The sequence below is a fragment of the Venturia canescens genome, chromosome 10 (assembly GCF_019457755.1).
Source record: "Venturia canescens isolate UGA chromosome 10, ASM1945775v1, whole genome shotgun sequence".
Taxonomy (NCBI): Eukaryota; Metazoa; Arthropoda; class Insecta; order Hymenoptera; family Ichneumonidae; genus Venturia; species Venturia canescens.
In genome coordinates, this window is record NC_057430.1 from 12,918,106 (window position 1) to 12,945,213 (window position 27,108).

General features: G+C 42.7%; 3 protein-coding genes across 5 annotated transcripts; 2 read left to right on the plus strand and 1 right to left on the minus strand.

Annotated features, from left to right (window-relative positions):
* Window positions 1–338: 338 nt before the first annotated feature.
* peb (pebbled) lies at window positions 339–17,043 on the plus strand. 2 transcript variants are annotated; one of them, XM_043429746.1, is made up of 5 exons: window positions 339–1,476; window positions 8,304–8,431; window positions 8,620–9,739; window positions 9,815–13,674; window positions 13,940–17,043. In XM_043429746.1, exons 1-5 carry the CDS (start codon window positions 1,458–1,460, stop codon window positions 14,507–14,509), a joined length of 5,697 nt encoding a protein of 1,898 aa, XP_043285681.1. In that variant the 5' UTR covers window positions 339–1,457; the 3' UTR covers window positions 14,510–17,043. The 2 variants fall into 2 exon arrangements, with proteins under 2 accessions (XP_043285681.1, XP_043285680.1); XM_043429745.1 differs by having other exon boundaries at window positions 8,620–13,674.
* An 803-nt stretch (window positions 17,044–17,846) lies between these two features.
* Window positions 17,847–20,933, plus strand: LOC122416794 (dual specificity protein phosphatase CDC14A-like). Its single transcript, XM_043429839.1, has 5 exons — window positions 17,847–18,213; window positions 18,294–18,495; window positions 18,791–19,041; window positions 19,400–19,970; window positions 20,792–20,933. The coding sequence occupies exons 1-5, from the start codon at window positions 18,201–18,203 to the stop codon at window positions 20,931–20,933; spliced, it is 1,179 nt and encodes a 392-aa protein (XP_043285774.1). The 5' UTR covers window positions 17,847–18,200.
* Window positions 20,934–21,537: 604 nt separating this feature from the next.
* On the minus strand, window positions 21,538–26,821 carry LOC122416712 (uncharacterized). Of its 2 annotated transcripts, none has more exons than XM_043429748.1 (10): window positions 26,470–26,821; window positions 25,597–25,750; window positions 25,229–25,437; window positions 24,757–24,932; window positions 23,896–24,055; window positions 23,426–23,476; window positions 22,748–23,350; window positions 22,303–22,598; window positions 21,990–22,100; window positions 21,538–21,858 (listed from the first exon to the last, which is right to left on the minus strand). In XM_043429748.1, exons 1-10 carry the CDS (start codon window positions 26,542–26,544, stop codon window positions 21,741–21,743), a joined length of 1,953 nt encoding a protein of 650 aa, XP_043285683.1. In that variant the 5' UTR covers window positions 26,545–26,821; the 3' UTR covers window positions 21,538–21,740. The 2 variants fall into 2 exon arrangements, with proteins under 2 accessions (XP_043285683.1, XP_043285684.1); XM_043429749.1 differs by lacking the exon at window positions 26,470–26,821 and adding an exon at window positions 26,125–26,178.
* Window positions 26,822–27,108: the final 287 nt, after the last annotated feature.

Here is a 27,108-nt window from a genome sequence, read left to right on the forward strand (position 1 = left end):
AATAAAAATAAGGCAGAGAGCAGACGAGACAGCAGCACGTGAAGCATTACGAATCGAGGCAGCGGTGGGGATAAGCTTCGCTGTGGAGAAGAGCGACGGAGGTGGGAGAGGACGAAGAAAACTGGCGGGGAAAGACGAGGGCCGCGGGCACACCTCTCCCTCGCGCTCTGCCTCTTTCTTACTCTCTCCTTCTCGCACGAACGCTCCGACGCCCCCCTCTCCGCGCACTCACCTTACCGCGCCGGGCCTGGCTCCCCTCCCCTGGCCGGCCGCCCGCGCGCCCACCGTGTATTCGGATGTGCGCGCGCGCCCGAGCCAGGTTAAGAGAAATTTTCAGAAGCCCGTCAGAGTCACTTCTCCGCGGTGATCCGTGCCGTTGAGAACACTCGTTCGTCTTCTCGACACTTATTTTCACTCGGTCTCACTGTGTTTTCTCCGTTTTTCCCTTCATTTCGAGTCCGAGAAGATTCTTTTTTCTCTGGAGAGATTACGAATTTGGGCCTCGCTCTGTAGACTTGAGGAAAGGGGATTTATGTGCTGTGTGTGTGTGTGTGCGTGGGTGTGTGTGCGCGCCTACGAGTGTAAATAACAGTGTGAGACTCCTTAAATATATGTGCATACATGCACATGTGTATATGTATATATTTGATTTACGATCTGTACGCTTGTATTAATGGATTTAAAGTACGCCTTTATTAAAACCCATCGAGATACGTGATCCGAAAGATAAACGTCCGCAGAGCCAGTTTTTCTCGAAATCTCTGCTTTTTTTATTTCTTTCTCGTTACTTGTTGTTTATTCTACGAATCGACCGGCGAAATAGTGACACTTTGCGTTACGGTATAGCGATATCGGTTGGGGAAAAAGGCCGCGCGTGTGTACTCTTCGTGTGTCCATGTGTCAAAGTGCCTTTGAAAATTTGAGCTGCGACAAAACGTAAAAAGTGACAGTTCCGCGGATAGGGCAAGTGGACTCTAATTTTTATTACTTCGTTTCGCTCTCTTTCTCTCTCTTCACAAATTCCGGACGAGATGAATAGTTTGACGTGCGAAATTATCTCGAGCCGGCTGAGTGAATTTTCCGAACATCAAATCGCCGATAGCCTCACGATTTTCCGCTAAAATTTTCCCCCTCTGTGCGCGTATGTGTGCGCGAAATATTGTGACAGGAGCGACACCTGTCCATCCACAATAAGAAAAGAAAGAAAAAACGCGAACATCACACCGACCAGATTCTCTCATCTCGAGGGTTCGCGACGTGCTGCGATTTTTCTTTCTCCAAGACAAAACTCCGCGACCACAAAAACCGGCTATTGTACGATTCCGAATATAAAAAATTGAAGAATCAACGATATTTCGTGAACTATCCTTTTCTCTTTGCAAACGAGCATCTCGGGGCCAAAGAGAGGCGGGAATGACCCCAGAGTTATAACGATTACTCGAAGAGGTCGCACCGGCATGGATTACTCGACGAAAGGTACGCTTCAAATAATTTTCGCTTTTTCATTTGTTTTCCACTACGATCAACCGGGTCCGGGGGGGGGGGGGGATTCGAGTATCGATAACGCCACCCCGAGATGGCGATTTTCGATCGATCTCTCAAGAAGATGGAGGCACGATCCGATAAGCCAATCGATGATTCAGAAAAATGAAATTCTATTGAGAAATTACACTGACCCAATTGCCAACGTCCGGATCATCTCGAATATACAAACATAATCCAAGTTTTCTCGCCGTTACAGAGTCAGGATCGCGACAGATCCGAGGTTAAGGAGGTTCCCGTGTTTGAGATGTTTTCCTCTCGAATACGTGAGCGATAAACTGCCAGAAATGATTCTCTCGGCTACACTCTCGCTCGCACGGAACAGTATAGATATTTCTTTGTCATGTTTTGACGCGATGTGTGTATATCTACATATATATACACACATAAATGTATAATACGACTAATCGATCTCTCTTCTCTCGAGCTCTCGAGCTCTCGAGCTCACCAGAGGGGCTTCTTTCCCTGCTATCTCTTCTCTCTCTCTCTCTCTCTCGGATGCCTTGTGCACATAACAACGCTCTGAATCTTCGTCTCTCGAGCTCTCGACCTTGGGCCGTACAAAGACGACGAAGCAGAGAATATCGCTTATATAATACTGACGATGACAGAACGTCCTTTTCGGGACGAAATGAAACGCGCACGGTAGACAGTATGAGAAAATATGAATTCAGGACGAGTACGTTCGGCAGATTAAAATCTCGGAATTAGAAAACAAATGTAATAAAAGCTTGGAATATTGCGTGGCGAATACGTTCAAACTCTCGGCCTGCTATTTTTTTAGTTTTTAAATTTCTGTACGAGATCGGAAGAAGCTGGGAAAACGAACGATAAGCGAAAAATACAAACCCGAGAGCAACATCGAGCATCCGTATCTTCTCGGAGATGTTGGCAAAAGATAATATAAAAATGCCCGAGAGCGGTGACGTGTCTCTCTAGACATTGTAATCTCTCTCGCGCGCGCCCACTGTGCGCGGTCATTATTTAAAATGGAACGAATAAGAATGGAAAAAAATCTGAAATATAATGAAAAGCTAATTTTGTTTCTGGATGAAAAATTTAAATTAATCGACGAGCGTAACGGATTCTTCAACGTCTCGCTAATCTTCTTGGCATCTTCATCCACACTGATAAGAATGTCTCGCGAAATACTTGGACATTTGAGAACTCATGCGCACTGGAGAGTACGGAAATAGGAATAAAAATAAATCGTTTGGGACGAAGTAATGGCGTCTGTCGTCCGGAGATGCGAGCAGACTCTCCGGCGCCATGTCTCGACGCTGGTAGGGACCGAAATAGGGGGTGGCTTTTGCTCCGGCGCCGTGGGTTCGCGGAGAGGTTCCGACGAGCGAGAGAGAGGAGAGACGGAGAGGGTGTTTTGTCTCGACCCCTGGTAGACCGGAGAATCAGGGCGTGGCGTCGTATCTTCGTCGAGAAAATTTCGTTTCCCGAATCTCTTTTCCCTCTTCCTCCGCCATATTTGATTGCTGCACTCCGCGATCAATCGCGGCACGGTTGAACATCCGGTGGCCGTACAAAAAAGCGCTTCAAAGTCACGAATATGCAGATTTTTTTCGATCGCGCCTGTTTCCGAAATAAATATAAAAACGTACACTCGATCAAATAAAAACACGATACTTCGACACCGTTCTAAAATAACTGACACATAAAAAGAAAGAAAGTCCGAAAAAAAAAAAAAAAAACGAGAAAATGTCAAATAACGAAGAAAAACTTGAGTTAAATAGTCCATTGATTATAAGAGTGTCTATTGGGGACAAGAGAAATGCCGCGATCAATTATAAACACGTGTTTGTTGAATTTCAAACTTTTGATAATGTCGGGTATATTTATATATGCGATTGGACAACCTTCCACGTAATTCGTCGGGATTGAGGGGCGGGAATGAGGGGTGGCTTGAAGAGGGTCGTAGAGAAAGAGAAGTGAAGAGACACGTATTATAGATCAAGTTTCTATAGGCCACTGTAGAGTCGCGAGAAAAAGCTTTGGCGCGTACTGACGGTGTATTCATTGGTATCTATTCGTAGGTATATTTGCGAAAAGGAGCACTTACGAGCTGCTTTTTCACGTCCCCTTAAAGAGGGAGGTTGCGAGCTATCTATAGTACAAATGGTAATACGTATGCGGAGAAACTCGGTTGGGCCACGTACATCGGAGTCGTTTCCGTTTCTTTTTTATTCTTCTTTTCTCTTTTCTTTTTTTTTCTCCCCAGTCTTCGTTGTTTCTTCTTTTTCCCCCCCTTTCTTAAATACATTTTCCTCACGCGCTTCTTTTATCTATTAGGCTCTATAGTTAATCGCTAATGTGAGGCGGCTACCTTCAAAAGAAAACGGCACACACCGGCGAGCGCGCTTTTCATCGAAGCGAGGTTACGCGTTAAACAATGCCGAAACGTAGCCAAATTTGCACGCTCTCGACTGCGCGTTCGCGCATTCGTTGCTAAAGCGCTGTGGAAAAACGTACTTACCTTTTTAATGAGACGACGATGGCCGGGTTTATTTATTTTCATTGCGCAGCCGTCGAGGAGACTTCGAGAAAAGAATAAAATACGCGAAAACAGCAGGGTCGTAGCTACGCTTCGCGGAGCGAGTAGGGGGCGTCACTTCTGCCCGAACACAAAGTCAAAAGTTCGGTTCTTCGACGAATTTCACTCGTACACTTACACTCTTAACGATTTTTCAATAATCCCTTGAAGATCAAACACTTTTTTGGGGTGCCTGTCGATAAAACCTCACACTTTTTTCGTACGTTCGTTGTTGTTGAAACCGTTGGAACTCTCGGTCGAAGCGACACTAGCGACACCTGAGCTCCTGCGCGCCTCTAGCGGCGAGTCGGAGAAGCTAAGCAGGACGGAAGAGGCGACGGAATGATTCACATTTCAATTGCGAGACGCGCGAGGCACCATCTATTAGACTCGATATTCGGAGATCCCCTGCCGAAGGTAGTTTCATCGGCTCCTCCACCGTAATTCGAACTTTCAAAGGGGTGTCGATCCAAAAAATAATAAAGAAATAAAAACTGTTCGTTTTTTCGAGACCTCGAAAATTGTGACCGAGGTTATTACGCGGAATGTACAAAAAAAAAAAAGAGGAACGAGGGAGGATGGAGAAGACTTTGTTAGTTGTGAATCACGCGATGCGTGCGTTACGCACCCGCGAGTGCGTGCCATCTCAAACGGCGAGCGTGTCTCTCTCTCTCTCTTTTTTTTACCAAAGACACCTTCCATATAATAAACAACGATATATACACACATATTTGTGCGTACACAAACGCATGTATTCGTTTTTACGAGGGGCGCACGAGGGTGGATGATGGTTACGGGTGGGTGAGTCCAAGGTTGTCAGGGTTACAGCTCTCGAAACACATTTGCTTGGGCGGTTGGTGGTTATATATACGAGCCGTAAGAATAAAAGAGGATGGGGCAGGCAGTGCTGTAGAGTTTAATGTATCCAACAGCTTGCGCACGATACATATAACCGCCATTTTTCTTCCTCTCCCTCGTGCCCGAGTGTACGAGCGTAGAAAGAGAGAGAGAGAGAGAGAAAAGGTAAAAAGGAAACGTCGAGTCGTGGGTGTAACGGAGCGAGAAGAGTGGAGAAGGCGAGGGCGAACCAAGGACCCAAGAAGAGTCGAGACCTCGAGGAGAGAAATCGAGATAGAGCCTGGAACGAGAAATTTGTAGGTGGAACGATAGAGAAGGCGGAGGGAGAGAAGGGACGTTGAGTGTGAAGCTGCGAGGTCGTTTCTCCAACGATTCGAGAAAGAAAAAAACGAGAGAGAGAGAGAGGAATGGATAGACGACAGAGAAAGAGAGCGAGGGAGATGAAAAAGTCGTGATTGCCGGAAACTGATTGGCGCGGGAGCTCGAAGCGCGCTCCACCGAGGCCGAGGAGAGAAGGGGAACTGCGCAGAGCGAGATAAAAGCTCGACAGATGACGCTCCGCCAATCGCCGACCGGGGCAACGCCCCCGCTCGCTTCCTTACCCCCCACTACTCGCACCGTTCACTCAGAGCGCAGCATCCAACGATATACAAGTACTTCGCGTTATTTTCTCACGGGAGACTCCCCCGACCTCCTCGCTCTTCTTTCTATCTGCGCATGTACCAGCGATCTACGCTTTTTCACTTCGTTTCCCTCAAGAATTTCAAGCAAAGTGATAACTCCCCTGAAATATTGATCTTTCGGACACCCTTTTTTCTCTCCTATTTTCAGACCGTTACAACAGAATTTTTGAAAAACCACCGTTATAAACCGCGAATTCTAACCTCAAAGTGACCTGTTCGCACAGTGTAACATTATCGACGCTTTTTCGTACCTGTTCTCTGAAAATCGTCACGAGATACGATGACTTCGAAGAACTATTTGTTCTCGATACACATTTTCATCGCCCCTCGCGAACTAAAACACTAAAATTCAATCAAATCTTCGGACTGTCGCGAAAAAAACGATCCGTCAGCTCCCCGTGACTTTTTATTGCACTCCTCCATGAAGCTTCGAAATTTCGATAAATCGTTCGTCATCGGCAAACACTTATTTACCGGAGACTCAAAAAATGTGCTTGATTATTATTCAGTTTGTGAAAAATTCAACGGAAATAGCATTATACTAACCTCAAAATGACCTCGAAACATCGCTCTCCGAAGTTCCCGATCGGAATCTCCACATCGTGCCAATCGCTCTAAATGGATCGTGTGTAAAAGAATCGACCGGATATCGATATATGCGTGTGTGTTGTGCTTTCGAGAGAAATAAGTTAATAGGAGGACAAAAATCGATACCGGAGCGAATTTTTTCTCTCCATCCCGAGTGTCCTCGCGTTCGTAAATTATTCAATACGAAGCATTATAATGAAGAGGTTCGTGTTTGTCCAACTTCTTCGTGCATATATATGTGTGTATATTTGTGCGATGTAAATATATATGTGCATGAAAACGATCGTTATAACACTCGTCGCGCGATCTCTGAGCTCGTGCCTCGGGTTTTCTGCTGGTTTACACTTGGCTCGTGGTGTTATGTACACATGAAATTCGAGCCTTATTTTTTCATCGTTTTTCTTGTCAACATCGATTCGCGCTGTCCTCCTTTCGTTTATTCGCGATCTTTTGTCCCATTTTTCGAACGTTCATGTTTCGAAATGATACTCGACGATGGTGGACGACGAAAAATTTCGGAAGAATTGTCCTTCCGAGGTCGCTCAGTTATCCCAAAGTTTATTTCAAATTTTCGTTTATACGTATGAAATTGAAGGAAGACATTTTCGCGTCAGATACAGTGATTACAGTGAGACCGTGTACGATTGGCAATACGAAGAGATCGCATCACTCAAGGCTGAGACACGAGGGCAGGCAAACTTTATCTCATGGAATCCGACGCTCTCTCTCTCTCTCTCTCTCTCTCTCGGCCTGCGATGATCGCGGGAGACCGAGACGATTGGACGAGTCGTATTATGGTGCGATAAGAATCACTCCCGATCGATTCGATCGACTTATTTCCGACTTCCTTTCTGCGCAGCGGCGCTCTTTCGATTTTCGTCTACAATCACCATTTTCCAGTCAATTTGTCTGCCAAATGTTCATTTTCTGGTTTTTTATCTTTCATTTTTTTTTTACGCGCGAATTTAAAAAACTCTCCAATAATTCCAGTTATTCTCCAATTTCGTTCCATGCCGAATTCGCAATTCGCAGTTTCGCGGGATTAGGAAATAAAATAAATGTGGAAGCTTGTGTCCGCGCGATCGGATGAGGAACTCGAACGTGTAGAAAAACGAGAACTGCGGTTAAAAGACGAGGTCACCGATAAATGTTATTGTCCCGACGGCGATCTCCGCGGTCTTCGACGCACACGCCAGCTCCGCACCAGTTCGAACATAAAGGCCCTCTGTAGCCCCTCGCGCCTACATAGCTTCGCGACTTCCGGCACACACGTCAGATTCGTGTTCTCCTTTTGGCTGGTGCTAAGTTTTTTTCGGGTTTTTCGTCACGTCGCTCGCTGCTGTTAACGGTGCGACTCTAATTTCCTAGGATTTGTGGCTGCTGCAATTTTTTTCTGTTTTCCCCGACACTTTCCCAATCAACTCGATTTCCATTCGAAATTTATTCGTGATATTTGCTTCATAAAAAATTTCATAAAAACGACGAAGAAAGATTTTTTCTGTCGACATTTCGACGAGTGAATTTCGATACTTTAATGGCAAGAAAAATATTCGTGTTCCACTGATAAATATAATTGTTTCGAACGAAACAATTGTGCATTGTCACTCGATCGTCCAAGGTTTACGAATAAAAAAACGTAATAAACTGGCGAAAGATGTTCCAGCAAGTTCGAGACCGCGCGGGACATTCTCTCCGTGTATTTTTTTCTCTTCTCCAGTTCCGAGATGAAAGAGCGTCGTATTAGTATTTATAAAAGCGTACTGCGGAGGGAAAAAAGATCGTGCGGTTTCGTGTATTCGGAATCTCGACGCGAGTGGATATGGTCAGTGGTTACGGCGCTCGTGTACGTATTTAGTCATTATCTCCGCCGTTAGGAAGCCCGACGTTTCGAGCCTTTACGACGTACGTGTAGTACATTCAGTGTTTTCTACGCTCGTATGTGTGAAGCATTACGAATATTGAGAGCACAGATCACTGAGAAACGGGAGAAGAAAAACAACTAGTTCGAGAGAATCGGAGAAGAGAGAGAGAGAGAGAGGAAATAAAGAAACTCGGCAATAATAGAGGCTCCGTAATTCTTCTGATTTCAGTGAAGACCACAACGACAGCAGCAACAGCAGCAGCAGCAGCAGGGGCGACGGAATCCGAACAATCTGACAACAAAATTGACCATCGTTACGGCAGCGACACGCATACGGATGCAGCTTCATCGCCATTGGTAAATATAAGATTACATTTTTTTCTCCCCCCTTTTTTTTTGTAAATTTTTGCTCCGCTTGCCGAATGCACTTTAATTGCTCTAAAACTCGTATAAATTATAATATATAAACGAATGACTTTCTCAAATTCGTCATAATTCGAAGGAAGATGACGAAGGTTACTAAAATGTTGTTTTTTGTAAAACAGACGTCGGAGCAACAGGAGGGAGGAACAACGTACGCTTGCCCGGCGTGCCCGGCAGTGCTGACAACGTCGCGAGACTTGACGAACCATTTGCGAGGGCACAATTCACCGCGGAGCACAGATTACAGTGGCGAGGAGGATTATTCGTGCGGGGTTTGTCACAAGGTGCTGAGCTCGGCGAGCTCGTTGGACCGGCACGTGCTGGTGCATTCGGGAGAGCGTCCGTTCAAGTGCAAATATTGCGACATGGCGTTCACGACGAACGGTAACATGAACAGGCACTTGAGAACGGCGCACGGTTCGTCACCGAGAGAGACGACGAACGGATACACGGACTCGGAGGGGAGCAGCGACTCGGAAAAGTCGGGAGTAAAGCGCCGACGACGTCACGTCGTCGAGCAGGAATACAACAACAACGAAATCGGTAAGAGAAGCTCCCCTAATTTGTTGAATCAGTTGGAATCCCCGACGCGATTCACGGCCAAGAGAAAGCGCTCGGAGATGATCGAGGAGGCTGAAAATCCTTCGAGAAAGCATAAAATAATGTTGGGCAATTGCCGAAGCGAGATACAAAACGGGGAGAGCAAGAGCGAGTCCCGGGCGGTGATGCACAACTGTCCGGTCTGCGGGAGACTCGATTTCCCGACGAGCGCCCTCTTGGAATCGCATTTGGAACGTCACCATCCGGACTTCCCGGCGAAATGCGATCCCTGCAATCTCTCGTTCAAAAATCACCGAGTTCTCAACCTCCACAAGTACATGAAACACATAGAGAACGAGAACTCGTCGGCGGGTAACAACGGCAGAAATTTGAGAAACTCGGTCGTCGGTTTCCACGATTTGACTTTCGTGGACTTTTCGTCAGATAAATTTCCGGCGATTGCGCGAGCCGTCTGCGAGCAATCGTTGCACCGACCAGCCTCCGGCGAGATCGCGAGATTTCAGTGCGACAAATGCCTCAGAGCGTTTCCCTGTCGCTCGGCACTGGACGCCCACGAAATGGACTGCGGCACGGCGGTCCAAGCGCCGATTTGCTGTTTGGAGGATCGCTCATCGAGGAGGGACGACTTCTTCGCTGGTTTGGACCTCCAGAACAGAGCTGCCCTCAACGAGGCGAAGGAGGGTAAAGATTTGGCTGATATTCAAAGTATTATTTCGATCACTTGCGGTCCAATATTACGAAGCTTTCCTCGTTCAGATACGAGCACTCCGGAACACCATCACCAGGCAAAACCGAACCCGAGCATCGCCGGCTCCTCCGGATCTTCCGGGACACCGTCTTCCTCGGATTACCACCAAGAAGAGGAGGCCCAGGACGCCTTCGCCGCGGAGTTTCGCCGTATGAAGCTCAAAGGAGAATTTCCTTGTCGCTTGTGCGACGCGGTATTTCCAAACTTGCGGGCGCTCAAAGGGCACAACCGTTCTCACATGGGAGTCGGACCAGGAATGCCCTATCCCTGCAACATGTGTCCTTACACGAGCAACGACAAGGGCACTCTTGTGCGCCACCTCAGATCCCACAACGGCGATCGCCCCTTCGAATGTTCCCTGTGCAACTTCGCTTTCACTACGAAAGCGAATTGCGAGAGGCACGTGAGAAATCGCCACGGTAAGGTTTCCCGAGAAGAGATTAAAAGCGTTATTATTTATCATCCGAGCGAGGACAGCACCAACGATTCTGGATCGCTCGACCGATCGGAATCCCGTCGCGAAGACGCTCGCAAGTCCCTCGTATATCCGCCTTCCGTGACCGATCTCAAAGACGAGACCAGCCAGCGTCGCAAGGACTTTTATCTCGGCCTCCAGTTTGGAAACAAACAAAACAGCTCTTTCATCTCCGAGAACGCGAGCCAGATTTCCATCGTGCAGTCTCTCCACTACGACAACAGTGAAATGTTCGCCAGAGCTCGAGGCTTCTCCCAGGATAACAACCCCAGAAATATCGACGAGGATCCCGACGAGGACGATTACGACGAGTACGATTACGAGGAAAACGAGAATGACTCGGCCGCCAAATCGGAGAACAGCGTTAAACTCGATTCCAACGTTAATTCGGGATCTTCGGAGGACGACGGAACGGTTTCTCTAGTCAACGATACCAAAACTGCAGCCGCGGCAGCAACAGCAGCAGCAGCAGCAGCAGCGCACCAAAGAGTACTTCAAACTAGTCCGATCGACTTGAAAAAGAGCAGCAGCGCGAGGTCCTCCAACGCCGCGGTGGCCGGGGACGGTGAGCAGGTCAGAGAGAGTTCAAGCTTTGCAACCGGCGAAGACGCGCCTCTCGATCTTTCCATGGATGTTCTCGATTTGAGTAAAAAATCAAACGGCAATCGAGCCTTTTCGCCGTCTTCGCCGAGCACGGCGACAACGATGCCGAAAAACGAGGCCGAGTTTGGCCGGAATCAGAAAGAATTTTATGACGCGACGAATCAATTCTTGCTGACCCAAGCTTTGCTCAAAGCTGGACAAGCCGGAAACCCGGCAACGTCCCTCGAAGCTCTCTACGCCAACGCTCACATGATTTATCGTAATTTCGGTGGTTTTACAGCGGCCGGAGTCGGCGCTGGTATTTTACCCCCTTATCTCTTCAATCCGCACATGTTCGGTCAAGATTTCGCTATCAAAGATCGTCTGCAGAAGGAATTGGTGCGGGGATTGCAGCTGACCAGCGGCGGCAATCTGGTCGAGCCGCCGATCGGAAATACCGCGTTCGCCGGCGCTTATCCTCCGGGACGAGACGGCACGACCTCACGCCCCGAGCTACCAAACGATTACGGAAAAATGAGCGCGTCCAAATTGTCACCGAAAGTGGCAACGAGCGCGCCGGTGAGAGAAGCCAAAATTGAGAGCCATCCTCAGTCATCGAATTCCGTTAAAATGGTCATAAAAAACGGAGTCCTTATGCCAAAGCAAAAGCAGCGAAGATACCGGACCGAACGACCTTTCACCTGCGAACACTGCTCCGCGAGATTCACACTCCGGAGCAACATGGAAAGACACATAAAGCAACAGCATCCTCAGCACTGGAGCCAAAGACCACGAGGCGGACATTCCACGAGGGGAAGACCGCCCGCGAATCCTCCGAGCCTCTTGTCGAGCTCCAGCAATCATTCGATCAATAATTCCCTGTCTCAGCAGGGCTGCAATATTCTGCCGAAAATCGGAGCTTCCGGAGGACTGAATTACGAAAAACATTCCATTTCGGATCAGGTCAAATACGCGATTCTTGCTCAGCAGCTCAAAGGCAGCAGCAAAACGGAGGAGAACGACACCGAGGAAGAGTTGGTTATCGACGAGGGCGCTCAAGAAAATCGGGACTCCGGGGAAGCCGAAGCTCAGCCCCAGGCGACGAGTCTTCTCCGAGGAAAGCTCGAGGGCACGAGCGGTCCGTACAAGGACAATCCGCGATCTCAGCTCCAGCGAAAATCTTCTGAAGTTGGAAAGCGAAAGGCATTGAACGAGGAGGAGGAGGAGGAGGAGGCGGAGGAGGAGGAGGAGGAGGAGCAGCAGCAGCAGCATCCGGAGCCGATGGAATTAGAGGACTGTTGCAGGATGGAGATTAAAACGGAGCCGAAGGACGGGGAGGAGCGGGGGGAGACCGAACGGAAGGAGGAAACTCGGGCACCCAATCAGTGCGATGCCCCGGAATCGGCTGTGAAAGTGGAGCAGCAATCGAGCTCGCGCGATTCTCTAAAGAACGAGAGAAACGAGGATCTCGCGAGCGTTTCCGAATTACTGGACAACGCTTCCCAGCAGTATCAACAATTTCAGCCTCAGTACATGAGCGACGAAGAAGGCCTCGTCGCTTCGACCAGCGACTGCAACAATTCCGGCAGCGACGAAAAATCCGATTCCGTTAATTCCGCAAACTCTAACAATTCGCAATCATCGAAACGCAAAAAGAAGAAAAAGAAGAAGATGAAGAAGAAATCTGCCTATTCCATGGCACCTAACAGAGTCATTTGCCCGTACTGCGAGAGACCCTTCCCCTGGACTTCCTCTTTAAGGAGACACATTCTCACTCACACCGGACAAAAACCTTATCAATGTATGCACTGCTCCCTCCTCTTCACCACCAAGTCAAACTGCGATCGCCACTTGTTGCGAAAACACAAAAACACCGCCAACAAAATTCGTCGGATGAGGAATTCCTCGTCCCCCGAAACCCTCGAACAACCCTCCAACAACAATACGACCAACAGCAACAACAACAACATCACCAACACCATCAACAACAACAATAACAACAACAACAACAACAACAGCTCCAGCAGCGCATTCGCCATGAGAAACGTTCCGGAGAGGCCCTACAAATGCAATCTTTGCCCGAGTTCCACCTTCTCCACTCTCGGCAATCTAAAGAAGCACAAATCCTCGAAACACTCGAGAAACACGGAGCCCAAGTCCCGGGCCGAGTCCCCCGTTACCAGCGAGCCCCGTCACAGCCCGATCACCGCGTCGTGCATCAAACAGAACGACAACAGCGGCTACGAGAGCCAATCCTCGACCAACTCCGAGAACACGGACCGCATCGAAGGGATGGAAAGTTTGGAAAACCCTCGCTCAACCGGGCCTGCCAATCCCGAGGAACCGGAGGCACCGGAAACCCAATTAGCAACGCCGGAAACTACAAACGAGTCGCCCGAAATCCCCAACGAAGACAATCTTGAAAGCAACAATGGCCAGGAGGCTCCCGAGCAACTTTCCAACCCCTCGGAAAATCAGATCGCAAAAAATTCTGAAAACAATTTGGCAGCGAACGAAACCGCTAAATCTCGAAGATTGTCCCCGAGGTCCTCGCCCGGACCTACCGACGCTCCATTCAAGTGTCACCTCTGCGACAGCGGCTTCTCCGACCGTCAGGACTGCCTCGAACACATCAGAATCAATCACACACGATCCTACGAAGTTCTCGTCGCCAAAGGCGCACTCGATATGGACATCGAAACTCCTGAGGAACAGCAACAAATGCCACAACCTCCACCAAACTCAACGACTCAACACACCAGCGATGGGGAAGAAAAACGAGGCAGGTTCCCCGACTACAGCAATAGAAAGGTCAGTCCGCTTTCGAACCTTTAAATCATATAACGTTTGGAAAAAATTTCTCCAGAATAACTTTCGAACATAATTCGTGAAAAATTGCCGAGTCAAACGAAAATAGCTCACGGGGTACGAAAAAAATTTGTGACATCTTCAAACAGAGAAACTCTAACCCAAAGTTATCAGGGCCGAGCCAATAATTGAAAAAAAAAAAAAAATCAACTCATATAAACGACGCTCGAAATGAATAAATGAAAAGTATTTGTAAAAATGTTCACAGGTCGTCTGCGCCTTCTGCATGCGTCGTTTTTGGTCAGCGGAGGATTTGCGTCGTCACATGAGAACGCACACAGGTGAGCGGCCATTTTCGTGCGACATATGTTGTCGCCGTTTTACTCTGAAGCATAGTATGTTGCGACATCGTAAAAAGCACGAATCGGTTGATTCGATGATGTACGTGGGTACGAGCGGGGACGAGGAATCGGCTCCGTCGCAGCCCCCGACGATAACGCCTCGTACTCAGCAGCAACAACAGCAACAGAGCATGAACACAACGGTGTGTGACTCGAGGATCCAGGAAAGAATGTCTTTGCCAACGGTGGCAACGGTCGCGACCGGGGACGCCGCACCGAGCGGTTTGATGAGGTTCAATCCTTACGAAAAACTTACGACTCTCACTGGCAAAATGGCCAACGCTCAACAAGCCTTCAGCGAATGTCCTACCGACACGGAAAACGATCTCATTTCCAATCTTCTTGGTATTCGCGATAAGAGCATCATTGACAAAGTTTTGCAAGCATCGGCCGACGACGCCGCCAAATTACTCGGTGTCAACAGACATCACGATTGAATTTTCCCCTTAAAATAAAAGAGAGAGAGAGAGAGAGAGAAAACAAAAATATTTCACTCCGCTCGAGAGCGATGTACAAAAATTGAAAAAAAAATTATCAAGTAATTGTACGTTTATGTCATAAGATGTCGAATATTTCGCCTAAAAATTGCTGTTATCATTCGACTCCCGAATTTCGTTCACGATCGTGCCTTACAGATTCTATTATAACCTCGGCTCGCGGTGTTTCATTGAGAAATAATGTCGTGCATCAACACGAAATTATCGACTCACGCGACCAGGCGCATTTCCCACGGTTCAATATTTGCATAGAAAGAAATAAGAAAGAGAGAAATAGAGAAACGTAATCGAATCGGGTCCTCTCGATGCCAGCGAATCACGGAGCACGGATTCTTCGATGTTTGTTTTAGCGCTTCATTTTCGCGTTTCAAAAAATCGTGCTGAAAGATTTTTTTTTTCATTGCGTTATCTCCGGGCAACAACCTTAATATTTACAGTCTGAGGTCGAAGAAAAGGAGGATTTTATTTTATTTTTTTTTTTTTAATGACAAAAAAACGACTGTCAAACGGGATCAAATTGCTTTATTTTCTTCAGTCACTCCCTTCGTTCGGACTCGATCGCATTTTTTTCTCCAAAATAAATAGTTTATAATTCGTCTCATAGGAAATAAAACAACAATTAAAAACTTTGACGTACTATTCGAAAGAAAATGGGAAATGATCTTTCCAACACGATCTGCTGAAATCGCAGGGAGAAAAAAAAGAAAGAGTTTTAAAGATCGACCTTCGCGTATTCGCAAACACGTGTGTCCACGTCGTTGCGTATCACACGAGAGTGCGAGAATAAACATCGATCATTTATATCTGATCTTTATTTTTTCGCCCTGTCGGTTGTGCCTATATTTCATTTATCTGCGTACGTTCCGCTCTGTGCGCGCGCGCCTGTGTGTGTAGATTTTTCGAGTGAAACGGTAGAAGCAGATGTGTGTATGCAATAGTGTGTATATGTAAATATTTCGAATAGTGATAAATAATAAGAACAGTATATATAATTTAAGATAAGTAACGTACTATAGGTGAGAAAAAAAACGAAAAAAAAAAATGAACAGACGAGGAGCAATAGCGTCGTAAGTACGTTGAAAATGTAGATGAAAAAACGGGAGAAACAGCGTGCGCATTTGAGTGTGTGATAAATCGATGCAGTTCTCGTATCGAGATAAGAAAATGAAACAAAAATTAAAAAATTGCTAATAGGCTAGAGAGAGAGAGAGAGAGAGAGCGAAGAGAGTTTGACGTCGAATAACATCTCGATATTTCTTCGTGACAGCCAAAAAAATCGTATCGAAAAATCGTACTGCGCAATTTTTCGTCCAATATTTGATCACGTGGAGGAGAGTATGTACACAAAAAGACGAAAAAAATGGTTGACTTTTGAATAATCGTTGGATACACCCGCCCACTTTTAAATCGCACTATTTTCGATACGATTTTTTGTTTCGGTTGTGTCGTGACAGGAAAGTGTCAAACTCTCTGCTTAATTGTGCAAGGGAAGAGCCTTAGTCCGAGCCGATATTTGGAGGCCTCGCAGATCTTCCTCGTTTCGTCGAGCGATAGGAAAATTGGATAGCCGAAAATATGAATATATAGAAAAATATATAAAAATTAATTTTTATATAGCGTCGTCGGACGACGACGCTATGAAGCTATGAAAGAATTAATCTAATTTCGCGTGATGCGCTTAATAATTATATTGTACTTGTGAATCCAAAGAGAAACGTTTTAAAAGCAACGATTTCAAACAGAAGGAGAGAAGAGTAAGCGAATTTAATAGCTACAGCCATACACGTGTGTTGGTACTATATTTATTGACTCTCCACGTTATTTTTTGTTTTTTCCTTCATCCAATCGAGTGCTTTTTATTTTATTCTATTTTTTGCAATTATACAAAAGGTGCGTTTAGTACTTAAGTTTTTCTTCTCCTATCATCTCTGTTTTCCTTCGCAAATGATAATTAATAACAATTACTCGAGGCGCGCGCACACACACACACACACACACACACACACACACACACACACACACACACACACACACAAACAAATTCTCTCTACACTTACACACATACATGTTTATACGCAAACGCTACTCGCCGACGATTTTAACCATAAAAATACGTGAAGCAATAATACGAAACGAAAACAAACAAAAAAACAAAAAAAGAAGTAATAGCGAAGAGTCTATAGTATTTAAACGATCTATACACATATATTTTATTGTCCCAAAAAAAAAAATCGTATTGTATTGTAAATATTACCAATTAATCCATAACTAGATTATTATAATTATTGTAATTTCGGTATAGCCCCGATGAAGTAATGATATTTAAGTGAAAAATGCAATTATACCAAATATTTGCTTAACTTTATTCAGCACCGATATATTTACTTATACATGTACATCGAGCTTCGATTTTAAAAATTTGATAATCGAATGCCGAGATGGAAAAAAAAAGAAAAAAATCTTCAAAAAGTGAACATTCGTTTCGTCTCTCTTTCTCTCTTTTCTATAAATATTCATATTCTATATATATATACACACACATGTACTATTTTCCTCAGCTTATGATTTATTTATTCTTTTGTATTAAAACCGAAAATAAGCACGAATGCTCATCGAGACTTTTGTGCTATTAACCAGGATTTAGGAGAATGGCCAACCAGCGAAGAACGCGATCGAAAAATTGTACTAACCAACAAAAGACTTAACGGACTTTGTTTTGTTCTCCTCGTTCACCCGCGGTTTTGCATATATTTGTGTGTACACCAATGGTTCGTGCGACTATCGCATTACGCTCGGCTGTAGTGTTCTCACCATCTATACGATCGTGTAAACTTAATCGAACAGTGAGAAAAAAAATAACGAGATATCTATCGAAAAACAAAAAGAACATTAAGCGAATCAGACTCTCGAAACGAACCACCATTTTGACTCTCGCCCAGACTACCCGAAACCCGAAACCCTATCCCCCCTTGCCCCTTTCTCCCCCCCCCCCCTTCTCGTTTATTTACAAACAAAGCTACCGACGAAAATCATACAGCGCTATGGAGTAAGACGAAGAAAAATTATAATCATTGTAACACTTTAAACGACTGCGGTGTATTCTCGTTTGACTTTTACTTCGTAAATAATAATAATAAGATGCAGATCATGTAAAAAAATTCACGAGTTTTACTGTTTTTTTCATTCCGATCCTTCTCATTCGCGCATTCATGCGACAGCCTCGGAGACAGACACAAATGAAAAGTGGCGGCGCTGGTGGCGGTTGTTCTAGCGCCTTTTAGAAGATTGAGACAAAAAATAATCGATTCTCGTTCAGTCTGACGTTGGCTCAAAAGAAACATGGAGTCGCCATTTAGGCTTTCTAAATCATCGAGTAGAGTCAGCTGAGTTTGACAGTATAAAAAGCTCGGTGTGTTCAGGAATTGTTGATGAAATAGTGAAATTTTGAAGTCTCGTCGTACCATAGTCGAGGAAAATTCGTTGCTATTGATCTCGGAATCGTAAATTTTTTTTCTAGTGATTTTCATCTTGAAATTCATCGGATTCGGGCGTTTGAAAAATCAACCGAAAATAACTCGAGCCAAAATTGTAAACAGATAAATCCTTGGGGGAAAAAATCTAAATTCACAAAATGGAAGCAGCAGGTGATTTTTGTTCTCGCAATTCGTTATAATCTGTACGCTTGTGTAAGAAATGTTCAGATTTGCGCGATATTTCTCTCAAGGATCGAGCCTCGTTCACAATCATCCGGACATCAACTGTGTCGCCGAATGCATTAAAAATAAATTTTATTTCGCTACCCTCAACAACGACAGACGCGAACCCAAAAGCACTTCGGATCTTCATCTCTTCAACGTCGATAACGAACTCGTCTATAATAATTTCTACAATGACTTCGGGCCCCTCAATCTCGCATGTCTATACAAGTATCCATTCCTTTTTTTTCTACACTTGTCAAATATCTTTAACCGTTTATTTTTTCATTCAAAATGTTCACTCAACAATTCACCCACGAACATTCGATTGAATGAATTTTTAGCAAAATTGAAATAAACATTTTTTGACAACAGCTTGCCTCGATTTTTCTTCCGAAAATAAAAAAAAAACGTTAATTTCCTTCATCCTCAAAGAAAAAGGGAGACAAAAATAACCTACTATTATTAACAAACTTTTATCTCCATTCATTGAAATTTAAAAAAAAAGAAATTTTTTAAAATCCAGGTATTGCTGCAAGGTGAACAAAAAACTGCGCAATCCAGGCAACAAGCACAAGCAAATAGTTCATTGCACGTCAGGACAGAATCATCAGAAAAAAGCGAACGCTGCTTATCTCTTCACCTCTTACGCTATTATTTATCTCAAGAGAAATCCCAGAGACGTTTATGCCAATCTCATCGAAGCTATCAAACAGCCACTCAAACCGTTCCAAGATGCTTCCATGGGGGTTTCAATGTACAACATTCGCTTACAAGGTCAAATTCTTATTCAACGTTTTTTTTTTGTTAAACTTGATACTATGTCAAACGTATAATAAAGCTATGGACAGCGACGGCGGTATATGGCTTTAGAGTCCTATGAAGATGTTAAGCAATCTCGAGCGTGATCAGTACTTGGATGGGTGACCGTTCGTCATGCATTGTGTTCGGGCACCAGTGACTGGAACGTAGTTTTTTTCTGATTTTCTGAGAGTTTTAAAACACATGAAATATAATTGATCTGCTTCGTTCGGGGGTCGATGTGTTCGAAAAATATTTGTTGGAAATATTATTTCCTCACCGTGCAAGAAAAATTGAAATTCCGAGGCTAAAAAAAATGGTGTGAATTCGGCAGATTGTCTCAATGCAATCCACAAGGCGGCGGCCTTCGGTTTCTTCAATTTCGACGACTTCGATTTGGCCGAATACGAGAAATACGAGAGAATGAGATACGGTGACATAAATTGGATGATACCGCAAAAATTTCTTGCCTTCACGGGCCCGAGTACGGAGATCGGTACCGCCTATCATCCGCCGGAGCATTACATTGATTATTTCACGAAAAACGACGTAATCGCGGTGGTCAGACTGAATCGGAAGTCTTACGAGTCCTCGAGGTTTACGAGGGCGGGAATCGCTCACTACGATATGTTCATGCCCGACGGAAGTGCACCACCGAGAAACATACTCAACCAATTTTTACATTTGGCCGAAACTACGGTCGGCCCGATCGCGGTTCATTGCAAAGCTGGTCTCGGTAGAACCGGCTCTCTCATCGCTGCTTACATCGTCAAGCACTATCGAATGACCGCGAGAGAAGCGATCGCTTGGCTTAGAATTTGTCGACCTGGATCGGTCATCGGACACCAACAGACGTGGCTCGAAGCCATGGAAAATGAACTCTGGAGGACTGGTCAACAATACAGGTTCGCTTTGCGTTCGCAAAATCATTTTTTTTTTTTTTTTTTTTTTTTTCATTTATTCAAAAAATAAACATCACTCCTGTGATAATAATCTCTTTCTTAATTCTATTTACAAAGCTTCAATGAAATCGAAACATGTTGGTACCCGAAATGACACATTTCCACACGATTCGGAACGACAAGATGACTGGGAATTATAATTTTTTCCATTTTTTTTCAAGATTTTGTTTATTTTGGGTATTTAACGTCGAATATTTGATGGTAGATAGGGCGACCATCTTATTTGTTACGAGACTAGCTCGTTCCGAATGTTTCTTACCTAAATTATTGACACATCACTTTTCTGGCGCCTTGCCGTCTTAAGATGATGGATCAGTCGGTAATCACACCTCGAATTTTTGAAATTGAAACTCTTTGACGTCGTTCGTCCGATTAAAATAATAAAAATGTCATCGTACGCAGCACGATCGCAAAAATCCGATGACATTTTTATTTTTTCGATCAGACGAACGATGTGGAAAAAATTCCTTTTCAAAATTTGCAGCTAGCTCTCTCGCACTCACGGTTGTGATTACCGACTGATCCATCATCTTAAAAATAATTTTTGCAAACGCTTCCTGTGCATCGTCGTTGTGAATGACAGAAAACAACGTTCAATGATATCCGACTTAAAAAAATGTAATACAATGATTTTCGATAAAGCAGACTATTGGAACGGGAGAATTATGAAATAAATTGAACACTCAAAATCACACTCGGTATTGAAAGCGCTTCACACGAATTCCTAATTTCTTAAATAATCTTAACGAGGGATTTCATTTTAGACTAAAACATCACGGCGATGGTGACATAATTTTGCGGCACAAACGCGGCATTTATTCGATTGCTGAAAAATTCGAGAAGCGAGAAAAGAAGCTCTGTGAAAAAGACTCAGGCAATTTGAATTTCATTGATAAGAACGATTGACAAATATAATCGAAAAAACCTTTTTTCTCTTTTAAACTTATTGGTACTGTTATGAAAATATGCAGGAAAGAAAGAGTACAGAGTTTGTAACGTCGGAACGGACGTGATGAGCGATAAAGCCGATTTAAAATGGGATAAAACAACGAAAATAACAAACAAGCCAGGCTTTGCGAGTATTTTTACAGGTAATTTTAACATTCATATGCAAAAATAACATTCTTTTGGACTTGGCGATTTGTAAATGCTCGAAAAAGAATAACAGATTTGAAAAAAACTTGACGAAACATCTCTTTCGAACCATCAATTCTGTAAAATATCCTTAAAAGTGTATTATAAATTCTTCCTCGAATCCTTAACTTCTATTCGTGTTTAGGAAAGTTTCGCACGTCACGAGGACCGTGCAAGGAATCAATGGAGACCCGGCCTCCGGGGTTGTTGACAAATAAGCGAATAATTCATTCGAACGTACCGAGGCACGGGATCTGTGAGAGTAACAACAACAAAACACAGGGAGATCGATTGAACGAGATCAAAGCAGGCAGAAGTAAATTCGTTAGAGTGTGAAGTTAAAAATTAAAAAAATCTTCAAAAACTATCACTGACGTAATAAATGGATCGTTAAAAATTTCATTTATTTAACTTAAATCGAGGAATTTCTAGTAGCATTAGATTTTGAGACTCAATGATCTTTTTCGCTCGCGCTAAGCCAAAATATTGCGAGTGAAAAAACATTTTGACCTATAATACCTAACTGAATGAAATCGATCATGAAAATATGAAAACTCGGTTTACTGAACTCGGAAATGGCTAGTGTAGTGTTTCGATAATCTCCAGACTTCTTTCCATTTTTTTGACAAGTTCTCGCACCCTCAATTGTTCAGCGTCCAATAACCGCTCCTGAAATCTTATGGTCGACGAAGAGGTTCTGAAAAGTTCAAGTGAAAAAATTATTCTTCGTCCAATGGGAAACAGACGATAATTATTAAAGTAATCATCGAACAAAAATAATGTCATTCATTTTTTTTTTAAATATGTATGACCAATTTGAGGACTTACAGATGAAAACACAGATCTTTAAGATTATGGGTTATGAGGTAACGTGTGTGAGGTGATAAATCTTCGAAAGGATCCTGCTGTCTGCTGGTACCGTTATCAAGGCTCTCCAATCTGTAAAATACGAGTTTTCATTTTTCAATTGATTTTTATCGTAAAACCCAACTGGTCAGAAGAACTTTTTTCATTTTTAATATTTCAAAAAATCTCGATTCATTCGGTTGGTTTTCATCTGCGTTTTATCGGCAAAGTGAACCAAATTTGTATCAGAATTTTTTGAATTTGCTTATTTTAGTTATATTTATCAATTTCTTACCGCACGACAAAATGTTTGTTATACTCTAGCGTAGTGACGTTTCTCTTGGCTTTATCGAGGACAGTCGGTAAAGCGGCGTCCCGGAAATCGCTTACAGCTTCGTCCGTTTGATCACTCTTTAGAATGATCGAATTTCCTAAATAATTATTCCGCCATTGCGCATCCAGGATTCTCCGCGCTCTCTTCGTATCGATCCACAAAGCCCGATACTTTCCTTCCAATAATTCGGCTACCCAAGCGGATGGACCGATTCTGGCGACTTCATCCCATTCGTTCGCGTCGTACCAATCTCGAACCTGGTTATTCAAAATTATCGCATTAAAATCAGAGAACGAGAAGTCATGAAAAAAATCGAGAAATCACTTTTCCGAACGAACATTTAATTTTCACGACTTTTACGTTCGATTATTTGTATCGAGTGTGAAAAATTAATAAAAACATTTACACGGCAGCCGCAATGAGTTTCCAGAATTTGTCGTAACTCCTTCATGAGATTCATAAACGAATTGGTGCCTCGAGCGTAGAGCAAAACGATCGGTTCATTTTTATCCTCTTTTTCACTCATATCAGTAGATTTTTGCAAGATTTCTTCGTCGGTCGTTTCAACGCTTTCCAGATCACAATTGTTACGTTCAGCTTGGAATAATTTGAGGTTCGCATTGACATAAGTCGGTTTGGTAGAATTTTTCAAATACGTGTGACAAACGTAGAGTATTGTGGTTGTGAGGGCGAGCATTACGATAACAACGGTGAGAGAAATTGGAACGAGTAAAGTATTTTCATCGTTCACTGAATCCGTTCCGTTACTGCCGGGTAATAAGCCGTTGTGCTCGACGATGAACGCGTCTTTCAAAATTCGTGTGCATCTTTGGAGCCACGTGCATGCCGGTTTTCCACCACGTCCATCGGGAGGCGGATCCCACAACGTTTGTCTACTGCACCGATCGTCCTCGATTTCAATCTCTAAGCAGTAACTCAATTTACGAGAGAGTCGGAGATCGAACTTGCACTCGGTGTCACGCGTGGACGTTTCGTTGTCCAAGTGGACCTGAAAAATTTTATTATCAATTAAAAAAACACGTGAAATGTAATTTTTTTTGCTCGTATCTAAATTCAAATTTACCGTTGTCACCCTACAATTTTTTCCAATATCGCTTGGAATCGCTGATTCGTCCTGCAGTAACAATTCAAAAAAATTATCAATTTGTCTGCACGTAGAATTTCTACATCGAATGACCCCGTCGTTAGAAAATTCATCAATCTATAAAATGTTTACATGCTCTTCGTACTCGATGCCAAAACGACCCCAACTTTATCATTGCAAAAATTGTTTCGTTTCAAAGTAGCAAGATTTTTATCATCAAATATTTACACCTAATATTATTGAATCTTCCCTTTACTATAAAAAAAATGAGAAAAATGGTAAATGAGTCAATCTTATTATGACAAAAGCCAAAGTCTTTATGCTAAAAATAATATTGGAATCGTTTTCGTCAGGCTTTACATTCCACAGATAAATTTTCAAGGTGTAGGGTTAAAAGTTGTATAATGCTACGCTGAACAGATACAAGAAACATTTCGGTAATGCATTACCGTGCCAATTTGCCACGTATAGAGAGGATCTTCGCCGTACTGAACACAAGCATTGTCTTTAGCATCTTCCTGATACGACATTGGGGTCAGTGTTAAAATCATGCCTGCTGTGCCAGCATGTACTGAAATGCTCACGGCGAAAGTCACCAGTTCCTGCTTACTGTAAGCACAACGTTCGTCATTCCAGTGTTTAGAAAATCTTTTGTTTTTTTTCTTCCTCTTTTCATGTCAATTTCAGCCCGATTCTTATATCTTGACTGATCGAAGCTATTTTAGAATGATTTTTTTATCAAATATGGAATGAATCGAGCAACAGTAAGCAGTTTTTATTTTTTTTTATTTTCAAGAGTTTACATTTCTTAAAAAATCTACAATCAGGGTTTCTGAATGTCATAAAATTTTTATCTAATTTTTCAAATTTTTCAATGGAACAAAATACTTTGAAAATTGATTGTAACCAGTATTGAGGAAGCAACTGTTTATGTAGAGTGTATGAAGATATGTAACGTCTTGAAGCTTCAAAATTAAAGAAACAATGCTACAAGCAACGAAAAAGCGACGTTCTGAGTTTTATCACCCTCCAAAAAACATGCGAACGAAGGATTGATGCACGCACACGTATGTACTTACAAGAGTATCCATTGCATTGAAATCGAAACGACTTGGGCCTGCACCAAGGAATGAAAGGAGATGCAGAAATTTTACACATGTATTTTTAGAATAAATGAGTGAAACAGCGTTAGTTAGTGATACATTTGTTTATCCATAACGAGCATATTCATGTGATTGTATGATAACGGAAACAATTAGCTTTTATTTCAAATTGTTTCTGAAATAAAGAAATAAGATAATGTTCAATACCTCAGATCTCCATCATCATAATGACACCGAAATTTAGGCTCTGCTACTTCTTTGCGATTATAATTCGTCAGGATGAACTGTCTACCCAAAATCGCGTAGTTGTAGCCATCGACGGTAAAGCGCAGTGCATAACATCCCGTAAAAACGTGACGATACCACATCGAAAATTGGTTTTCCTGTGGAATAATTAACCATGCTGATTGAATTTTTAACTTCATTTAACATGAAAATCATTCATTGAGAGAAGTGTAGAAAATCATCCTTTTGATTCAGAAAGCTTTCCAAAAAATTCAATACAATTGTTGTTGACGTACGAAAGTTCATAAAAAATTTGAAGTACTGATAATTAATTATTATGGATTAATTAATGGATTATTATAATTATAAATTATAATGGATTATTAATTATATGGATCTTTCTACTTATAATTATATGAAAACATACATAAAGTTAGCAGCAAAAATTGTTTACCAAGCAATTATGTTCATTAGTTCCATTGGAAAGTGATGAAACACAAATGGTTTTTTCCTCCGAATGTACTTCCAGCTCATCGTATGCATTGCTTTTGTGAAATTCATGATTCTTGCAATCCTTGTCATTTGTTATTGAAGAATTGACGAGCAATGCAACTTCATAGTTGCATTTAGTGCTCGGCAGACTGAATTTCACTTCCAGTAATCCTGTAAGAAAAAAATTGTGAAAAAGGCATTGAAAAATCATGAGAATTAATTCTGAATTAATGTCATCGATGGGAATTTCGTCCTAAAAACTTTTTCTTTCAAACTTTATAGAAAATAATTATGTGACATGCAAAATTGTTTAAGAGGTAATGTACTGACCTGTAGACCTTAAACTCTGCCTAGGTAGTTTCAACGTATACTTTACGTCATCTTTGAGATTTTCAACGGAGCAAAATTCGTGTTTGTTTAAAGTTTGGTTCTCTACTCCAGCAATGCCATTATAATTGGGGTAACACCCTGAATTATACACGAGCTGTGATAAAAAAAAAATCATAGACTTTTAGTCATAATGTTTTTTTTCGGATTCCCGTCACAATAAATTATGCATTGTTGCAACTTTAAGAGCATGGATCAGTCGACTAATCTCACTTGGAATTTTTGAAATCGAAATTCTTTGACACAGTTTGACTGATTAAAAGAAGGCTCTGTCAGCCTACGCAGAACGATGGCAAAAATCGACTGACAAAGCCTTTATTTGATCGGTCAAACTGTGCCAAAGAATTTTGATTTCGAAATTTGCAGCTATCTCTCTCGCACTCTTAAACGAATGAATAATGAAATTCATAACATGATAACTAACAAATTCGAACAAACGAAAGGTTTGAACAAAATACATTCAATAATAACCATTATTTATAAACAATTTTTTTTGTGGTAACGTAATCGTAATTTTTTTTAATGTTCATAAATTTTAGCAGTAGAATTTCCGAACGTAATTGCGGTTTGGACAATTAACCAAAGTGAAAAAAATTTATCAATGACGTTTTGCAAACGAAAAATAAACTCAATCAAAACAGTTGAAAGAATTCTAGAGCCGAATCTCAGAGGGTCAGAGGGAAGCGAATTTGGGTAAAGATTTTCCCAAACAATTGATTGTTGTAGAGTTCTTGTGGCCTTGAAGCATTTTTGGTATATTTCGGAATATGCAAGTGATATTTGTTGTATTAGAATAACAAAGAATATCGAACCTACATCGCAATCATGGTGTTGGAGCTCCGAAAATCCAATGCAACAAGTGAATGTAAAGACGAAGAATATCCTGCGCATGGTGCACGCATACGCGAGAGCTCACGAAATTGATAGCACAAACATAACGAAGATAAAAAGTCTACGAACTGAAAGTTCACTAACAACGAATAGTTCTCATGTTTTTCTTCTTATCATGCCACGTGTGAATGAAACTTTGAATTTTCATTGTTATTATTGAATGGCACGAAAGAGACGAAGGTAAATATTATATTGTAGAGGCAGCCTATCCGGGTCGTAAAATTATTATCAAAAAAAATGAAGATGAGCCATCCCATATGCCAAATTGCGCTGTAGCGCGCGCGCACGCACACACACACACAACACATGTCACATATGTGTATACGAGCAAGGTCAAGAAGGAGCAATGATTAAACTACTTTGTCGACCGAGCAGAATAAAATGTGTGTTTATATGTCGTTTATGGTCAAAAAGCTTTTCGATTTCGCCGTGAGAAAAAAAAGCGCTGTATGCAAAAACCACGTGACTTTCCATTTTTGATAATCATATGTACATTCTATTTATATTATTTCGAGTCTCATCCTTATCAACCACTTATATCAATCAATATAGCAAATAAAATAT

Excerpts from the sequence above, each read along its gene's own strand:
- peb (XM_043429745.1), top strand. Across the intron at positions 8,432-8,619 it reads ATGCAGCTTCATCGCCATTG|ACGTCGGAGCAACAGGAGGG; the intron begins GTAAATATAAGA and ends TTTGTAAAACAG. Across the intron at positions 13,675-13,939 it reads CCGACTACAGCAATAGAAAG|GTCGTCTGCGCCTTCTGCAT; the intron begins GTCAGTCCGCTT and ends AAATGTTCACAG.
- LOC122416794 (XM_043429839.1), top strand. Across the intron at positions 19,042-19,399 it reads GTACAACATTCGCTTACAAG|ATTGTCTCAATGCAATCCAC; the intron begins GTCAAATTCTTA and ends TGAATTCGGCAG. Across the intron at positions 19,971-20,791 it reads AGGACTGGTCAACAATACAG|ACTAAAACATCACGGCGATG; the intron begins GTTCGCTTTGCG and ends ATTTCATTTTAG.
- LOC122416712 (XM_043429748.1), bottom strand. The coding sequence starts at position 26,544 with ATGCGCAGGATATTCTTCGTCTTTACATTCACTTGTTGCATTGGATTT. Across the intron at positions 23,351-23,425 it reads AAAATTGTAGGGTGACAACG|GTCCACTTGGACAACGAAAC; the intron begins GTAAATTTGAAT and ends AAAATTTTTCAG. Across the intron at positions 22,599-22,747 it reads AAACTCATTGCGGCTGCCGT|GTTCGAGATTGGTACGACGC; the intron begins GTAAATGTTTTT and ends TTGAATAACCAG.